The sequence below is a fragment of the Dendrobates tinctorius genome, unplaced genomic scaffold, assembly GCF_039654945.1.
Source record: "Dendrobates tinctorius isolate UK_male_01 unplaced genomic scaffold, ASM3965494v1 ptg000159l, whole genome shotgun sequence".
Lineage (NCBI taxonomy): Eukaryota > Metazoa > Chordata > Amphibia > Anura > Dendrobatidae > Dendrobates > Dendrobates tinctorius.
Window position 1 is genome coordinate 17,279,060 of NW_027361826.1, and position 16,877 is coordinate 17,295,936.

At 40.9% G+C, this 16,877-nt stretch overlaps 1 protein-coding gene across 1 annotated transcript in view; it reads left to right on the forward strand.

The window, feature by feature from the left end:
• The window catches only part of CACNA1I (calcium voltage-gated channel subunit alpha1 I), a 665,843-nt gene that overhangs the window by 457,753 nt on the left and 191,213 nt on the right, over positions 1 to 16,877 (forward strand). Inside the window, exons 22-23 of the mRNA XM_073549592.1 lie at positions 38 to 127; positions 1,684 to 1,876. Of these exons, the coding sequence (XP_073405693.1) occupies positions 38 to 127; positions 1,684 to 1,876 (283 nt within the window). The remainder of the gene's footprint in view (positions 1 to 37; positions 128 to 1,683; positions 1,877 to 16,877) is intronic.

The window sequence follows — 16,877 nt, forward strand, 5'->3', positions numbered from 1 at the left end:
TACAGTCTATCCATACATCTACTTTTTTCTGTTTTAGGCCTTAATGTCACTGTTTGTTTTGGCATCTAAAGACGGATGGGTTAATATCATGTACAATGGATTAGATGCAGTCTCTGTGGACCAACAGGTATAAAACCTCAACACTGCCATAATTCAATTAGTTTACCGTAATTTAATAATTATTTAGATCCAGGATATAATAGGAGCATTTTCAGAGTGTCAGAAACCACATCTAAACTAAGAGGTGATTTTTGGGGAGGAAACGGTAAAGCATTTATGATAGGCTACATACATATTTTTCCAAAGCCAAAGTGATAGTTGTCATTGTCTAGTCCACTAGTATGATATATGATCAATATTTGGGTTGAAAACATGCTAAATGATAAGATTTTCTCAGATAAAATAAAATATTCAACTAATTCACTAGATTTTTCAGTACATTGACTTAAAGGGATTGTCCACTACTCAGACAAACCCTTCTCAATTTGTATGTTTGCCCCCATTAAAATAATAGCACCAGCACCATTCCAGCAATGTTAGCTCTCCCGGTGTTCATGTGACATTCTTACATCCACAATCACTGTGGCTGCTACATTCTAGTTGCCTTCTCACCTCAGTAGCTCTCAATTCCTCTGGATGTGATTTGTGCAAAGGTGGGGACAGTGAAGTTGTTGGCCACAGTGATAACGTGACATAACAATGTTGCGCGATCACTTGGAGAGCCGACACCGCTGGAATGGCCCCAGCACTAAAGGTGAGTACAAGTGCGATTACTTTAAAGGTGGCAAACATACACATTTTCTTAAAAATTAAGAAAAAAGTATTCTTAGAATGCTGCAAAATATTAAAATCCATAATACTTATCCTCCACTGCTCCTTTTCCAACACTTTCTTGGTCCCCCTCTAGTTTCTGCTCAGTTCACATGAGTACTGAAACTAATCTTTGGCCACAACAGTGAGCAATAAATCCTTGTAACAGCCAGAAATCAGTTACAGTGGTCAAATACTATATGTATAACATATATTATACATCAAAATAACATTACTTGTTAAAACAATCTATATTTTTCCCGCTTTTAATTATGAGACGCCGCCAAATTAATTTATCAATTTAGTTGACCACCTTAGATCCTGCTCCAGGTCTTATATATTCCTTATCCCAAAGCTAAAAATAATATTTAAGCTAATACATTACTAGCAATTTTCTTTTTGAGGCAATGGTAAATTTGGAACGCAGATTTTGTTTTTATTTTTATGCACCCTAAAATTGTATCTGCTTTTGCAGCTGCTGCTTGGCATTGAGTGCTGCCACTCCTTTGTTTACTGTGCCAAAGTTCTCTTCTTGCTTTGTTATTCCCAGTTGAATTGATTTAGTGCTGTATGGTCTTCTAAACTATTTCACAATCACTTTACCTTCAGTTCCATTTATGGGGCGATTATTTCAAAAGAATAAAACTGGAACAGATTTAGAAACTTGTGCTTCTTCGCTGCTATCGTTAGCCCATTCTGAGTTTATATTTACATCTGCTCTTAGAATTAGAATGTGCCGTTAAGCTGCCGATTGCGTTCACAAATCACCGAAAGGCTTTTGTTTAGTAAACTAAAAAGAAAAGATTTAAACAAAGAATAATAAAATGGCTGGAAATAGTCCTTAACGCTTTGCCTTTCTTCTTTTTTTCCCAGCCTATTACAAACCACAACCCCTGGATGTTACTCTATTTCATCTCTTTTCTGCTCATTGTTAGTTTCTTTGTATTAAACATGTTTGTGGGTGTAGTGGTAGAGAACTTCCACAAGTGCCGACAGCATCAAGAAGCAGAAGAGGCTCGAAGACGAGAGGAAAAGCGATTGAGACGTCTGGAAAAAAAACGAAGGAGTAAGAAAAAGCCTAAGTGTTCGGTCGGTTCGTAGGCACTATAACTTCTTCCTATCTTCTTCCTCCTTCCTCCAATGCCACTATTAGTGTTCATGATCTACCATGCACATTTAACTTTCAGTTTGAAGACCCTATTGACCTGAACAAAGGAAGATAATAGACATAGATTGGCCATGTTAAAACAAATAAATGTAGGAGGGTCTATCAAGTAAAAACAATGGCCGAATGTACTCATCCTGTCCTATATTTAGTCTTAAAATGTGCCAGTTGGATCACAGTGGCCAAAGATGGATGAGAAATTTGACACATCTTAAAGGAAAATGTCAGCAGGATTTTGATGTGTAATTTGAAGGCACCATGATATTGTAGAAGAGAGCCTGATTGCAGGAATATGTCACTTACTTGGTTATGTTTTTTACTGTGTCAATACAATCAGTGTTTTATTAGCAGGAGATTATTACTACAGGACAACTGGCCTTGTGCCTCCTAGTCCAGTCAAGCCTCCAACACTGATTAGCTGATCTCTCACTATACAATGTACACATCAAACTGTGATGTGGGTGGGACGACAACTGAGCCCAGCTAGATCTGGAGCCGAGAAAAATTGTAAACTAAGTGACACATCACTGGAATCTGCGTCTTTGTCTCTACATCACGCTGCTGTCAGATTATATAGGAATAAACTGCTTCCATTTAAGACACTTCAGACCAAGTTTATAATACCTCTTAGGTGACATATTTTCTGCTGCTTTTTTTGCTTCCAAATTTAAACACCAATATGGTGGTGCACACTGGTACATTTTAAGCCAAATCCTGCCCGCAAAGCCATGTCCCCTTTTCAAGCAAAAATGTTTAGCACATCATAAAAAAGATCTAAAACTAAATGCAACAATTTGCATCAAAATGTAGCACAAATCAATAGAAAACCTGACCTATTGCGCTTAATGGAGAAAATTCTCTAGTAATTATTTTACATGGCCATCTTAATGTTACCTATATTATGGTCATTTTTGGGGGGAGTCTTTAAAATAAAGTTACAATTTTATCTAACCTGCTTGGTGGGATAACAATACGGCTAAATCTCTTATTATAGTAGTGGGTGACCAACAAACTATGATTTCTCAGATATTGCATATCTAAAAATCCAGTATATTAAAGGGATTTTCTCATAAATAAAGTACATTTTAATCAATAGATCCTGGAATCATAATAATTTCCACAATTGGGTGTGTTTAAAAAAATGTTCCTGTGCTGAGATAATCTTATAAATGTGCCCCTGCTGTGTACTGTGTAATGGCTGTGTCTGACCACACAGGGGCGTGGTCTGATCATACCACAGCTCCTGGGCAGGGGAGGAAGCAAAAGAGTATACAGACAGGACAGCATGGGATAGCAAATGATTCTTTCTGTGAGGCAAAACATTTCAGCTTGAGAAAGGACACGTTGTGTTCGAAACATGTAAACAAAATCAGCTGTGATCCCGTGCTGTCCTGTCTGTAGAATCTTTTGCGTCCCCCCTGACCCGGAGCTGTGGTATGATCTGACCATGATCCTGTACGGTCAGACACAGCCATTACACAGTACACAGCAGAGGCACATTTATAAGATTATCTCAGCACAGGAACATTTTATTTATACACATCCAATTGTGGAAATGATTATTATTCCAAGATCTTGTTGATTAAGATATTGATTACAAGTAACTTTGTTCGTGGAAAAACCCCTTTAATCTTAAAAATAGTTTTTTAAGCTAGCAGTTGATAATGTATAATTCTCAAGTTAGCTTTGATATATAGACCCTCCATAGGTTTTATACATTATATGCCAGATATAGAAAAACATTTTCTTCCAGAACCGGGGTCACACTTGTCTATTTGTTGTATCCCGTATTGCAGTTCAGCTCCACTGAGCTTAGCAGCAATACCGTTTGCATCCTGTGGACAGGTGTGGCGCTGTTTTTAAAAGAAAGCTGCCATGTTTTTCTCATTCTGGAGAACCCCTATTGCCGCCTGTCCAAAGGCAACTCTTATTATGCTCTAAAAGCCATTAGTAGACTTTATATTTAGAACAATGACTCTACAAAAATTGCCTAGCCTTGTATAAAGACAAAGCGGAAATCCCTTTACTGTATCTTAGCCCCCATCGTGCAATTAAATGTGACCAATAAAAATTGCAAACCACAACCATAGAAAAAGGGGGAGTGAAGAAAGATGGATAAGGGAAGAAGGAGGTGGCTTGTAATCATATGCAAAAAATAACTTACTAATTTGCATATTTTTCTGTTGTATTTTGCCCACTCTTTACCCGTAACCGCTTCCTTTCTGGAGGAAATTTGCAAGCAGCTGCAAACTTCCTCTGGCAGTGAATGGGGTTAACTTTCCAAATTCATTGTCATTGTTCATGTGTTTTTCTATTCAGCCATAGTTCACCATGTTTTATTTCATTCATCTGTAGCACTTTTGCATTTGCAAACACTTTTTTTTTTATTTTTCTAAACCATACCAGAAGTTGAAAGACACTTTCTAGCCCCCAAGGATCTCAAGGTGACTTTCCTCACTGGTAAAAAAAAAAAAAAAAAAAAAGAAGAGCAGAACTTTATAAACATTGACTGGAGTGATTGAGCTCTTTCTGATTATTTCTATCATTTTATACTAAGGCTGCTTCAGGCGCTGACACGTTTTGGGTCAATTTTTTTCACTGTATAACTTTATTGCTTGAAAGCTGATTTTCAGTCTTATGATGGCATGAAATGACTGTGATACACACTTTTGCACTCCGACTTGCTTGACAAGGTGATAGAATGTAATTTATGATGGGACAATATATACGGTCGTTACATCTTTTACTAACCAAGTTAAAAGGATAAGAATGCATCCTATATATTATAAGGTTTCGCCATCTTTGCCACCATTTTAATATTGTTTCAATGATTCTTGAATAAAAAATGAGGGAACTTTGCATGCGATCTTCATAAAAATTTTTTTTAACATTTTTGATATAGATTGGCTGTAAAGTTTCGATGTTCTGTATTTTAGCTGCATGTGAACAATGTCAAATGGAAGCATTGCAGATGTGTCCAGTCTCTCTAATGCTTTATATAAATAGATAGAATTAAAATGACCACACTGACTGCCTAATACAGATGCAAAACAGCTGGGAGGTCAAATTTGACATAGCTCGTTTGCCAGATGTCATCAGAATACTGTCAGAAATCCATCAACTAAAAAATATGCTTTCAAGGACAAACTTTGTGGGGTCACTTTGCTCACCAGAGTCCATGAGCACCCTGGTTTTCATCGTTTCATCCCTGTATGGAATCTGATGCAGGGGTCCCCGGGTTGCAGCCACGGAGTAGCTGCTCATCAGTGGAGTAAGCTGAGTATGGGGTATGGGTCAGAACCAGAGAGATGGGGACAAGAACAAAACCACAGCCAAAAATGTACAGGGGCAAGTAAAAGTTTGGGCACCTCATAATTACTGTTATTGTTAGCCAGTTGAAGATGAAATGATCTCTAAAAGGCCTAAAGTTATATATATATATATATATATATATATATATATATATATATATATGTATGTGTTTGGGCACCCCTATTAATGTTAACCTTTTTTCTTTATAACAATTTTGGTTTTTGCAACAGCTATTTCAGTTTCTTATATCTAATAACTGATGGACTCCGTTATATTTCTGGATTCAAATGAGTCTTATTGTACTAACAGAAAATGTGCATTCTGCATTTAAACAAAATTTGACTGGTGCAAAAGTATGGGCACCTCAACATAAAAGTGACATTAATATTTCGTAGATTCTCCTTTTGCAAAAATAACAGCCTCTAGTCGCTTCCTGTAGCTATTAATGAGTTCCTGGATCCTGGATGAAGGTATTTGTGACCATTCCTGTTTACAAAACAATTCCAGTTCAGTTAAGTTTGATGGTCGCCGAGCATGGACAGCCCGCTTCAAATCATCCCACAGACGTTCAATGATATTCAGGTCTGGGGACTGGGATGGCCATTCCAGAACATTGTAATTGTTCCTCTGCATGAATCCCTGAGTAGATTTGGAGCGGTGTTTTGGATCATTGTCTTGCTGAAATATCCATCCCCTGCGTAACTTCAACTTCGTCACTGATTCTTACACATTATTGTCAAGAATCTGCTGATACAGAGTTGAATCCATGCGACCCTCAACTTTAACAAGATTCCCGGTGCCGGCATTGGCGACACAGTCCCAAAGCATGATGGAACCTCCACCAAATTTTATTGTGGGTAGCAAGTGTTTTCTTGGAATGCTGTGTTTTTTAGCCTCCATGCTTAACGCCTTTTTGTATGACCAAACAACTCAATCTTTGTTTCATCAGTCCACAGGACCTTCTTCCAAAATGTAACTGGCTTGTCCAAATGTGCTTTTGCATACCTCAGGCGACTCTGTTTGTGGTGTGCTTGCAGAAACGGCTATTTTCGCATCACTCTCCCATACAGCTTCTCCTTGTGCAAAGTGAGCTGTATTGTTGACCGATGCACAGTGACACCATCTGCAGCAAGATGATGCTGCAGGTCTTTGGAGGTGGTCTGTGGATTGTCGTTGACTGTTCTCGCCATTCTTCTCTGCCTTTCTGATATTTTTCTTGGCCTGCCACTTCTGGGCTTAACAAGAACTGTACCTGTGTTCTTCCATTTCCTTACTGTTGTGAGCTCATTTTCCCCTTCACCATTGAGGTCTGATGAACTCCCTCTTCTGGTGAAGGAAGGTAGTGAGGCTGATTACCAAGCACCTGGGTATGATGATGATGACTGGGTGACGGGAATTGCTGACTGGATATAAGGCAGCCGACGCCCTTCTGCCTTGCTGGTGATCTCTCTGAGGGATTCTAGAAGACCAGTCTGATTCCTGCTCCTCAAAAGCTAAGTTTTCTGCACTGCTTTTTGCATTTGTGTTTTGTTTTGCCTTGTTTTTCTGAATTTCTGCCATTCCCTGCTGGGGTGAGTTGAATTCCTTTTTGCTCTGTCTTCAGAAAATACCTGAGTGCTGATATAGTCTTTTTGAAGCCTAGCATCTTCAGGGCCTTTTTCCCTATGAGCCTGTTGGCCCTTGTTTTGATAGGGTTTTTGGCGGATTGCAGACAGCAGCTTTCCTGTCCTGTCCTATTTAGTTAGCTTGGGCCCCATCATTTGCTCAGCTTATCTTTCTATCTGTGTGAGTGTTTTTTCATCTTGCTTCACCGTCATTATATGTTGGGGGCTGCCTATTCCTTTGGGGTCTGCTCTGGGGCAGTTTAGATTTCCCTTTCTGTCTTTAGTCTATGTAGTTCTCCGGCTGTGATCGAGAGATCTAGGGCACCGTAGGAACCCCCCACGACTACTGCTAGTTGTTGTTGATAGGTTCAGGGGTCTGCAATCCGATAGCTGCCAACTTCTCTGGTTTTCCGGACTTAGCTAGTATTTCTGTTTTTGCCTCCTGCGGTGACTCATTCATAACACCTTACTATGTTCCTCACAGTGGAAACTGACAGGTTAAATCTCTGAGACAACTTTTAGTATCCTTCCCCTGAAAAGCTATGTTGAATAATCTTTGTTTTCAGATAATTTGAGAGTTGTTTTGAGGAGCCCATGATGCCACTCTTCATAGGAGAACTACTTGCAAGTGGCCACCTTAAATACCTTTTCACATGATTTGATACACCTTGCTATGAAGTTCAAAGCTCAGTGAGGTTACAAAACCAATTTAGTACTTCAGGAAGTCAGTAAAAAGTAGTTAGGAGTGTTCAAATCAAGAAAATGATAAGGGTGCCCATACTTTTGCACCGGTCAAATTTTGTTTAAATGCAGATTGCACATTTTCTGTTAGTACAATAACCTCATCTGAATCCAGAAATATAACTGAGTCCATCAGTTATTAGATATATGAAACTGAACTAGCTGTTGCAAAAACCAAAATTGTTATAAAGAAAAAAGGTTAACATTAATAGGGGTGCCCAAACTTTAACATATGACTGTATATATATATATATATATATATATATATATATATACAGTATATATATTCATCTTTTACATTATAAGAGTTGCAAAAACGACAATGGGCAGATTTAAAAGTTTAGGCACACTGCATGGTTAGTACCACGTAGCACCCCCTTTTGAAAGTATCACGGCTTGTAAACACTTTTTGTAGCCAGACAAGAGTATTTCAATTCTTCTTTGAGGGATATTTATCTATTCTTCCATGAAAAATTCTTCCAGTTCTGTGAGATTCCTGTGTCGTCTTGCATGCACTGCTATTTTGAGGTCTAGCCACAGATTTTCAATGTCGTTCAGATCAGGTGACTGTGAGGGCCATTATAAAACCTTCAGCTTGAGCCTTTTCAGGTTGTCTTGTGTGGATTTTGATTTGTGTTTAGGATCGTTATCCATTTATAGAAGCCATCATCTTTTCAACTTCAGCTTTTTGACAGATGGTGTTATGTTTGCATCAAGAATTAGGTGAAATGTCATTGAATCCATTCTTCCCTCTACCCATGAAATGTTCCCTGTACCATTGGCTGCAACACAACCCCAAAGCATGATTGATCCACCTCTATGATTAATGGTTGGTGAGATGTTCTTTTCCTGAAATTATGTGTGCTTTTTTCTCTCCACACATACCTTTGATTATTGTGGCCAAAGCATTCTATTTTAACCTCATCGGTCCACAGGACTTGTTTCCAAAATGGATCAGGCTTGTTTAAATGTTCTTTTGCATTCTTCTGATGCTGAAATTTATGGTGAGGATGCAGGAGAGATTTCCTTCTGATGACTCTTCCATGAAGGCAATAATTGTGCAGGTGTCTCTAAACAGTAGAACAATGTATCACAACTCCAGAGTCTGCTAAATCTTTCTGAAGGTCTTTTGAAGTCATGTGGGGGTTCTGATTTTCCTCTCTAGCAATCCGATGAGCAGCTCTTACTGACATTTTGCTTGGTCTTCATGAGCTTATCTTGACCTCCAATGTTCCTGTTAGCTGTCATTTCTTAATTACATCTTGAACTGAGGAAAGGGCATCTTGAAAATGCTTTGCTATCTTCTTGTGGTCTTCTCCTGCTTTGTGGGCCTCTACCACTTTCATTTTCAAAGTGCAAGGCAGCTGCTTAGAAGAACCCACTGCTGCTGGTATTTGGCACAAGGCTAGAGCACGCTGTATTTTTATGGAAGTTGGGAACTTTGCATCACCTGGCCTTTCCTAATGATGATAATGAACAAACCATAACCCTAACAGGCTAATTAAGGTCTGAAACCTTGGTCAAAGTAATATGAGCACACACATCTCCAAGGGAGCGTAAACTTTTGCATCAGCCCATTTTCCTTTTTGTAATTTTTAAAATGTAAAAGACGAAAATATATACCATATATACTAGTGTATAATCCGAGTTTTTCAGTTCACTTTTTGTGCTGAAAATGCCCCCCTCAGCTTATACACAAGTCATCGTTCCAGAAGCCGGCGGGGAAGAGAAGCGGTGGAGCAGCTGGTCACAGGAGGCAGGAGCCGGTGGCTGTAACTGTAAAATGAGACTTGGAAATAAAAGCACGGTCACAGGAGCGCTGAAATGACACCTAAATACATTAAAAGCAAGACCACATTAAGTGCAATCCGTACCTGAGCATATCTTGATCACTCCCATGAAGCCAGATAAAGCAAGTGCAGATGAAGGCCAACCAGGTCTGAATGTAGACATGTCAGGTTTAGCCTCCACACATTGCCCAACCAGGAAACATAGATGAAGGGCGATGCAGGTTCAAACACAGGTGCACAATTAAATAAAGCTTGGGGCAGGGTGGGGCTGCTGTGTGTATGCACAGCAGCCTAGATCCATCATAGTGAACACAGAAAAAATGGCGAACATAACCCAGCGCGCATGGCAAAAGTGGTGGTCAGCCACATACCAACATACAAAAAAAAAAAAAAAGAGAGGAGCCAGCGCCGCTTAAGGATAGAACGCATAGCATAAAGTGCATATGCACATAATATCTAACTGTATTCAAAATGAGATATTTGGCAAAAAAATTGATCAATTCAATTGAGCCACTTTCTCCTCTTTTTTTTGTATGTTGGTATGTGGCTGACCACCACTTTTGCCGTGCGCACTGGGTTATGTTCACCATTTTTTCTGTGTTCACTGTGATGGATCTAGGCTGCTGTGCACACACACAGCAGCCCCACCCTGCCCCAAGCTTTATTTAATTGTGCACCTGTGTTTGAGCCTGCATCGCCCTTCATCTATGTCTCCTGGTTGGGCAATGTGTGGAGGCTAAACCTGACATGTCTACATTCAGACCGGGTTGGCCTTCATCTGCACTTGCTTTGTCTGGCTTCATGGGTGCGATCAAGATATGCTCAGGTACGGATTGCACTTAATGTGGTCCTGCTTTTAATGTATTTAGGAGGCCGTATGGCACAGTATTTATTAAAAACGTAGAGTAGGACCCCCCACATGAGATCGCCTTGGCACGGCGGGGTGGCTCAATTGAATTGATCAATTTTTTTGCCAAATATCTCATTTTGAATACAGTTAGATATTATGTGCATATGCACTTTATGCTATGCGTTCTATCCTTAAGCGGCGCTGGCTCCTCTCTCTTTTTTTTGCATGTTGGTATGTGGCTGACCACCACTTTTGCCGTGCGCGCTGGGTTATGTTCGCCATTTTTTCTGTGTTCACTGTGATGGATCTAGGCTGCTGTGCACACACACAGCAGCCCCACCCTGCCCCAAGCGTTATTTAATTGTGCACCTGTGTTTGAGCCTGCATCGCCCTTCATCTATGTTTCCTGGTTGGGCAATGTGTGGAGGCTAAACCTGACATGTCTACATTCAGACCTGGTTGGCCTTCATCTGCACTTGCTTTATCTGGCTTCATGGGAGCGATCAAGATATGCTCAGGTACGGATTGCACTTAATGTGGTCCTGCTTTTAATGTATTTAGGAGGCCGTATGGCACAGTATTTATTAAAAACGTAGAGTAGGACCCCCCACGAGATTGCCTTGGCGCGGCGGGGTGGCTCAATTGAATTGATCAATTTTTTTGCCAAATATCTCATTTTGAATACAGTTAGATATTATGTGCATATGCACTTTATGCTATGCGTTCTATCCTTAAGCGGCGCTGGCTTCTCTCTCTTTTTATTCTAGTTGTTACAGTACATCCAGTTGAACAGCACTTCCGGACTATGTGCTACACCACTTGAATTTTATATCTAAGGATATTCTTCCTAGTTTGCGCTATGGAAATATTCTGATGAAGGTGCTGAGATGGACTGAAAACGTTCAACATTCATTTTTTGTCTGGATGTACAATAAAAGGAATTGAACTTCTTCCACAACTGAGTGGCAAGTCTTATTTTACTATTTGATGGGCTGGATACCCAACTTGAGCACCGACTATAATAATTTTTCTTGAGTGCCGTGGTATCTATGTCTGTGGCTGTAACTGTGCCCGCTGCTAAAGAGAAATGAATATTCACTGCACTGGCAATTAATATTCATTTCTCTTATAGCACACACAGTTACAGCCGTCGGCCTCCAGCAGCTGTAAAAAAAAACCTCCCATTTCCCTTCCCTTCATGCCCTCACAGCATCCTGTTTCAGCTTCCAGCAGTTCCTGTGGCTGAGCTATCACATGTTCCCGGTGAGTGGAGCAAGGTTAATATTCATTACCTTAATGAGCGGGGTCACATGATCAGCTGGCCGCAGGAGCTACTGGAAGCTGGAAAAGGATGCTGCAAGGGTGTGCAGGGACGGTAAGGCCTCTTTCACACATCCGGTTTTCAGCATCAGGCGCGATGCGGCGAAAAGTGTAAAAACCGGATCCGGCGCCAGTTGCCACCGGATCCGTTTTTTCCCCCATTCAGTTTCATTATTGCCGCATCGCGCCGGATACCTATGCGGCGTATCCGGTTTTTGCCTGATCCGGCAAAAACAGCCTGTCCGGCGTCTGGAAAAAACGTTCCATGTAACGTTTTTTTGCAGCGCCGGACCGGCTTTTTCCACAGCGCATGCCCGGACTCTGTGAATGTTAACCCCACAAGTGCCCGGCGAGAGAGAGAGAGATCTCTCTCTGTCACCCGGACACTTGTGAGAGATCTCTCTCGCCGGGCACTTGTGGGGTTAACACTCACAGTGTCTGGGTGAGAGAGAGAGATCTCTCTGTGGGGTTAACCCCACAAGTGCCCGGCAAGAGAGAGAGATTCTCTTGCCTGGACACTAAGTGTTAACCCCCTATGTCTCTCTCTCTCCACCCCCCTCCCCTCCCATCCCCTCTCCTCCCCTCCCCTCACCTCCCTTTCAGCAGCTGTCTCATTGGCTGCCTCTGTCCACCTCGTCCTGCGGCTCCTTTAATAATGTCCGAGCCGTATCGTCTCGCCGCACACACATCCGGTGTCACGGCTGCAGGCCGGATCCGGCGGCCCGGCTTTTCGCCGCACGCCGCCGGACCCCACACACCGGATGTGTGAAAGTAGCCTAAGTAGGATTTTTATGCCTCTCTCAAGGAGGGTCATGCATTCAAGGATAAGGATGATGAACCATGCAGACAAGAATAGGGATGAGGAGCCATGCATAGCAGGACAGGGATGAGTAGCCATGCATAACAGGACAGGGATGAGGAGCTATGCATACAAGGATAGGTGTGAGGAACCATGCATACAAGCATAGGGATCAGGGGACAATGCAAACAAGGGCAGTGATGGGGAGCCATGCATACAAGGATAGGGATGAGGGGACAATGCATACCTGGCTTATATTCGAGTCAATATGTTTTCCCAGTTTTTCGAGCCAAATTAGGTGCCTCGGCTTATACTTGGGTCGGCTTATGCACAATTTTATATGGTATAATTTTTTTAACTAAAATACAAAGGAAATGTGTCAACTTTAACTTTAGGCCTTTTAGAGATCATTTCATCTTCAACGTGCTTAGTTGTGAACAGTTGTGAACAGTTGTTCACAATAACAGTAATTTGGCCAGGGGTGCCCAAACTTTTACATGTCACTGTAGGGTAGGGAAGCCAGGTGAAACAGAAATTGTCAAGGACATTACTGGGTCAGAAAAAAAGAAAAGGAATTCAGAGAAGATAAATTTGCAGGACCTTGGTAGCCATATTCAGAATTCAAAACAGATTTGTATCTGGTGGCATTCACAGCTCTTCTTTTGATTAGCTGGTCTCCTGCGACACCATGCCAGCATCACGCCACCATGATGATGTCACACTCACTGCCGGAGCACACCTCAAAGCAGGGGATACTGCCAGCTGATGGACTATTCCGTCAGCTGGCAGTAAGGGGTTAAGAAACAACAGTATATAGTCTACATTATGATGTCCGAGACACTGCGTACATGTGCATCGATGTCAGTAGCAAAAGCAATTGTTAAAAAGTGTTTTGCAGATGACTTTCGTTTATAATCCGTGTCAGATCCTTCTTGAATAAGATTCCAGCAATAGTCAGCCAGCATTGCCGTACTCCACTTTCCCTGGTACCTTTTCTCCTTCAGCGCAATGTCTTTTTTTTTACATAGAATCGTAGAGTTGGAAGGGACCTCCTGGGCCATCTGGTCCAACCCCCTGCTCAAAGCAGGATTCGCTAAATCATCCCAGACAGATATCTGTCCAGCCTCTGTTTGAAGACTTCTATTGAAGGAGAACTCACCACCTCTCGTGGCAGCCTGTTCCACTCATTGATCACTCTAACTGTCAAAAAGTCTTTTCTGATATCTAATCTGTGTCTCCTCCCATTCAGTTTCATCCCATTGCTTCTAGTCTTTCCTTGTGCAAATGAGAATAAAGATGATCCTTCTGCAATGTGACAGCCCTTGAGATATTTGTAGACAGTTATTAAGTCTCCTCTCAGTTTTCTCTTTTGCAGGCTAAACATTCCCAAATCCTGCAACCTTTCCTCATAAGACAGGGTTTGCAGACCGGTCACCATTCTTGTCGCTCTTTTCTGAACTTGCTCCAGTTTGTTGATGTCTTTTTTTAAAATGTGGCACCCAAAACTGGACACAGTATTCCAGATGAGGTCTGATCAAAGAGGATTAGAGGGCAATAATGACTTCACGTGATCTAAACTGTATGCTTCTGTTAATACATCTTAGAATTGCATTTGCCTTTTTTGCTGCTGCATCACACTGTTGACTCATATTCAGTCTGTGATCTATTAGTATACCCAAGTCTTTTCCACATGTGCTGTTGCATAGCCCTATTCCTCCCATTCTGTACATGCTTTTTTCATTTTTATTGCCCAGATGTAGTACTTTGCATTTTTCCCTGTTAAAAACCATTCTGTTAGTTGCTGCCCACTGCTCCAGTTTATATCTTTTTGAATCTTCTCTCTCTCTTCTCTAGTATTAGCTATCCCTCCTAGCTTTGTGTCATCAGCAAATTTAATCAGTTTACCCTCAATTCCTTCATCTAAATCATTGATAAAGATGTTGAACAATACAGGGCCCAGGATAGAGCCCTGTGGTACCCCACTTGAGACATTCTTCCAACTGGATGTGCAGCCATTTACGACCACTCTTTGGGTCCGATCATTAAGCCAGTTATGAATCCACCTAACAGTTGCCTTGTCCATTCCATACTTAGTCATTTTTTCAATAAGGATTGTATGAGATACTTTGTCAAATACTTTGCTGAAATCAAGATATACTATATCTACAGCATTTCCCTGATCCACCCAATCAGTGATTCTGTCATAGAAGGAAATTAAGTTAGTCTGACATGACTTATTAGTTACAAACCCATGCTGACTCTTTTTAATCACTTCATTCTTATCCAGGTACTGACATACATGTTGTTTAATAATTTGTTCAAAGATCTTTCCTGGTATAGAAGTCAGACTCACCGGCCTATAGTTGCCTGGGTCCACCTTCTTCGCCTTTTTGAAGATAAGAACAACATTTGCTCTTCTCCAGTCTTCTGGGACTTCTCCTGTTCTCCAAGAATTTTCAAAGATTATGGAGAGCGGTTCAAAAATTTCTTCTGCTATCTCCTTCAGTACTCTGGGGTGTAATTCATCTGGACCTGGAGACTTGAATTCATTTAGGTTAGCTAAGTGTTTCCTCACTATATTTCTGTTTATAGTTATCCTGGATTCTTCTATTCCCTTAATAGGACAGTGAAGAACAGTTGATGTTACATTTCCTTTCTGAGAGAAAACAGATGCAAAATAGGAATTTAAAATTTCGGCCTTCTCAACATCCTGTCTTACCATTTCATCATTTTCATCCTGTAGAAATCCTATAGCATCTTTGACTTTTCTTTTACTTTTGACATATCCCCAAAATCCTTTATTATTGCTTTTGACGTCTCTTGCAAGCCTCAATTCATTGTCAGCTTTAGTAATCTGATTCGTGCCCTGCAGGTTCTGCAGAAAGCATTATATTCTTCTTTAGATATGCCTCCCTCTTTCCATTTTATAAGCATTTCTTTCTTCCTTTTTAGCATGTGCTTAAGTTCTGTGTTCATCCATCCTGGTTTCCTTAAATGCTTTCTATTCTTCCCTCTTTTCGGAATTGTTAACGATTGTGCTTTGAGAATTTCATTTTTCAAGATTTCCCATCCTTCCTGGAAATTTTTGTCCTTAAGGATATCCAGCCAATGGATCCCTCCACTTCTCTTTCTGAACCCCTTAAAATCTGCCTTTCTGAAATCTAACCTTGACGTCTGAGTCTTCACAGGTCTTCCTCCTCTAGTTATCCAAAATTCTAAAACAGCATGGTCACTACCTCCTAGGGTCCCAGCCACTTTTACGTCCTCAACCATTTCCTCCCTCTTTATAAGGATTAGATCCAAGGTAGCAGTTCCCCTTGTTTTCTCCCCTACCTTTTGGAAGATAAAGTTGTCAGCAAGAGAGGATAAGAATTTCCTTGACCTGTTAGTTTTGCCTGAGAGAGATTCCCAACAAACGTCTGGATAGTTGAAATCTCCCATGACATCTATGTCATATTTTTTGGAGAACTCGGCCATTTGATGCATAAAGAGTTCATCCATATCTTCAGCTTGCACAGGCGGCCTGTAGTAAATGCCTGCAATGGTGTCCTTTCCATTGTTCTGTCCTTGTATTCTTACCCAAACAGTTTCCACAGAACTCCCAGTCTCTGAAGCTTCAATCTCTGTGCAGATATACGCGTTTCTAACATACAATGTGACACCTCCTCCTCGTTTATCAAGTCTGTTTCTTGCAAATAAGTTGTATCCTTCTAGTCTTGTATTCCAATCATGTGTATTGTCCCACCAAGTTTCAGTGATTCCAATGACATCATATTTCTTTTCCTGTGTTAGTAGTTCCAATTCTTCTTGTTTGTTTCCCATGCTTTGTGCATTATTATAGAAACATTTTAGTTTGTTATTGGTTTCTCTTTCTCCAATATTTTTATTATTTAGATTCTTTTGTCTTTGTTCTTCCTTTCCACTTCTAATAGCAGAGTTCTCAATAGCATTTGTCAGGTGTATGGCTTTTTCTGGCCTTTTGCTTCCCTTCCCGCATTGTTCTAGTTTAAAGCTTTCCTGATGAGTGTAGCAAGGCGACTTCCAAATACATGTTTTCCAGTCTTCGTAAGGTGCACCCCATCTCTAGCAAGTAGTCCATCATATAGGTAATTCACTCCGTGATCTAGAAATCCACATCCTTGCTGACAGCACCATCGACGTAGCCAGTTGTTCACCTGCAGAATCTTATTCCACCTCCTTGTTCCATGGCCATCCACTGGGAGGATGGAAGAGAAGACCACCTGTGGTCCCAGTTTTTTCAGTTTCTTACCTTTCACCATGTTTTTTCACTTTCTTACCTTTCACCGTGTTCATCACTAACGGCACCAAGAATGGCTGGAAAAAAGTCCAAGTGAGAATGTAGAAAATGCATTTTTAGTGACATGTTGCGTTTCATCAAGTGATATGCTGTGATCATGTTATCCACGAGATGTTCAAAGTTTGGTGCCCTGCTGTTGCCAAGGAAGTTGAAGGTTACATCTTTAAA